Source organism: Mytilus californianus, unplaced genomic scaffold (assembly GCF_021869535.1).
Source record: "Mytilus californianus isolate M0D057914Y unplaced genomic scaffold, xbMytCali1.0.p SCAF_39, whole genome shotgun sequence".
In the NCBI taxonomy this organism is placed as follows: domain Eukaryota; kingdom Metazoa; phylum Mollusca; class Bivalvia; order Mytilida; family Mytilidae; genus Mytilus; species Mytilus californianus.
Genome location: NW_026262689.1, coordinates 421,799 through 424,379, shown reverse-complemented (window position 1 = coordinate 424,379; position 2,581 = coordinate 421,799). Strand labels below are relative to the sequence as shown.

Below are 2,581 nucleotides of genomic sequence, written 5' to 3'. Positions count from 1 at the left end.
TGTGGAGCAGGATCTTCTTACCCTTCCAGAGCACCTGAGATCACCCCCAGTTTTTGGCAGGGTTCGTGTTGCTTAGTCTTTAGTTTTCTATGTTGTGTCGTTGTACTATTATTTGTCTGTTTGTCTTTTTCTTTTTTTTGCCAGGGCGTTTTCAGTTTATTTTCGAACTATGAGTTTGAATGTCCCTCTGGCATCTTTCGCCCTTCTTTTACGTGTTATAAACACGGGGTGTTAAAAGGTTTACCTCTCAACTTTGTTACTTGTTTTGCTTTCAGAGTCCTTTAAGAGCGCAGATACTGGAGATAAACCTTATTAGGATGTTAGAGGTAGAGGATTTAGTAGCAATCAATGGTACTCTACAGAGACCGAGAGGAAAACAGACAACTAGTACAACACTTCACAAATGTGATGTTTGTGCTAAAGAATTTAGCCTATGTAGTGACTTAAAGAGACATGTGAGAACACATACTGGTAAAAAACCTCATAAATGTGATGTTTGTGCTAAAGAATTTAGTCTAGGTAGTGACTTAAAGAGACATGTGAGAACACATACTGGTAAAAAACCTCATAAATGTGATGTTTGTGCTAGAGAATTTAGTCTAGGTAGTGACTTAAAGAGACATGTGAGAACACATACTGGTAAAATACCTCATAAATGTGATGTTTGTGCTAGAGAATTTAGTCTAGGTAGTGACTTAAAGAGACATGTCAGAACACATACTGGTAAAAAACCTCATAAATGTGATGTTTGTGCTAAAGAATTTAGTCTAGGTAGTGACTTAAAGAGACATGTGAGAACACATCCTGGTAAAAAACCTCATAAATGTGATGTTTGTGCTAGAGAATTTAGTCTAGGTAGTGACTTAAAGAGACAGGTGAGAACACATACTGGTAAAATACCTCATAAATGTGATGTTTGTGCTAGAGAATTTAGTCTAGGTAGTGACTTAAAGAGACAGGTGAGAACACATACTGGTAAAAAACCTCATAAATGTGATGTTTGTGCTAGAGAATTTAGTCTAGGTAGTGACTTAAAGAGACACGTGAGAACACATACTGGTAAAAAACCTCATAAATGTGATGTTTGTGCTAGAGAATTTTCCCATGGTAGTTTCCTAACTAGACACATGCTAGTACATACTGGAGATAAACCTCATGACTGTGATGTATGTGGTAAAAGGTTTGGTCAGCATAGCAATTTACAGACACACATGAGAACACATACACTTGATAAACCTTATAACTGTGATGTATGTGGTAAAGGGTTTAGTCAGCAAAGTAATTTATCGACACACATGAGAACACATACAGGTGATAAACCTTATCAATGCAATGACTGTGATAAAGGGTTTAATCATCCTAGTAATTTACAACGTCACATGAGAATACATACAGCTTATAAACCTCATAACTGTGATGTATGTGGTAAAGGGTTTAGTCAGCTTTGGAATTTACAGACTCACATGAGAACACATACAGGTGATAAACCTCATGATTGTGATGTGTGTGGTAAAGGGTTTAGTCGGCTGGGGAGTTTACAGATTCACATGAGAACACATACAGGTGATAAACCTCATGATTGTGATGTGTGTGGTAAAGGTTTTAGTCGGCTTTGGAATTTACAGACTCACATGAGAACACATACAGGTGATAAACCTCATGATTGTGATGTGTGTGGTAAAGGGTTTAGTCACGGTAGTGACTTTAAGAGACACATGAGAACACATACAGGTGATAAACCCCATGATTGTGATGTGTGTGGTAAAGGGTTTAGTCGGCTTGATAATTTACAGACACACATGAGAATACATACAGGTGATAAACCTCATGAATGTGACATGTGTGATGTGTGTGGTAAAGGATTTAGTCACGGTAGTGACTTTAAGAGACACATGAGAACACATGCAGGTGATAAACCCCATGATTGTGATGTGTGTGGTAAAGGGTTTAGTCGGCTTGATAATTTACAGACTCACATGAGAACACATACAGGTGATAAACCTTACGAGTGTGATGTGTGTGGCATAGGGTTTAGTCACGGTAGTGACTTTAAGAGACACATGAGAACACATACTGGTGATAAACCGTATGACTGTTATGCATGTTGCAGAAAGTTTAATCATCCCAGTAATTTAAAACGTCACATGAGAACACATACAGGCGATACACCTAAGGGTTTAGTCGCCTTGCCTATTTACAAAAATACATGAGAACACATACATGAACAACTGATGTATGTTGTAAAAGGTGAATTAAAGAGACACATGAGAACACATAACCATAATCATTGGTGAAAAAACCCAAGACTGGAATATATGTTGTAAAAAGATTGTTCATGAGAACACACGCAGGTGATAAACCTCATAACTGTGATGTATGTGGTAAACGGTTTGGTCGGCTTGGTAATTTACATCCTCACATGGGAACACATACAGCTGATAATAAACCTCATGACTGATGTTTGTGGTAAAGATTAAATTCGTCTTTAAATTAGTAATTTACAGATTTACAGGAGAACAGATACAGTTGAAAACTGCATGACTGTAATGTATGTGGTAACAAGTTTAGTCATCTTAGTAAT

At 37.3% G+C, this 2,581-nt stretch overlaps 1 protein-coding gene across 1 annotated transcript; it reads left to right on the top strand.

Moving 5' to 3' along the window:
* Positions 1-317: 317 nt before the first annotated feature.
* LOC127736861 (zinc finger protein 596-like) lies at positions 318-2,256 on the top strand. The gene is made up of 2 exons (XM_052247436.1): positions 318-1,166; positions 2,248-2,256. The coding sequence occupies exons 1-2, from the start codon at positions 318-320 to the stop codon at positions 2,254-2,256; spliced, it is 858 nt and encodes a 285-aa protein (XP_052103396.1).
* The last annotated feature ends 325 nt before the right edge of the window (positions 2,257-2,581 follow it).

Bases quoted from the DNA above. Each gene is read 5' to 3' on its own strand.
- LOC127736861 (XM_052247436.1), top strand. From the start codon at position 318: ATGTTAGAGGTAGAGGATTTAGTAGCAATCAATGGTACTCTACAGAGA.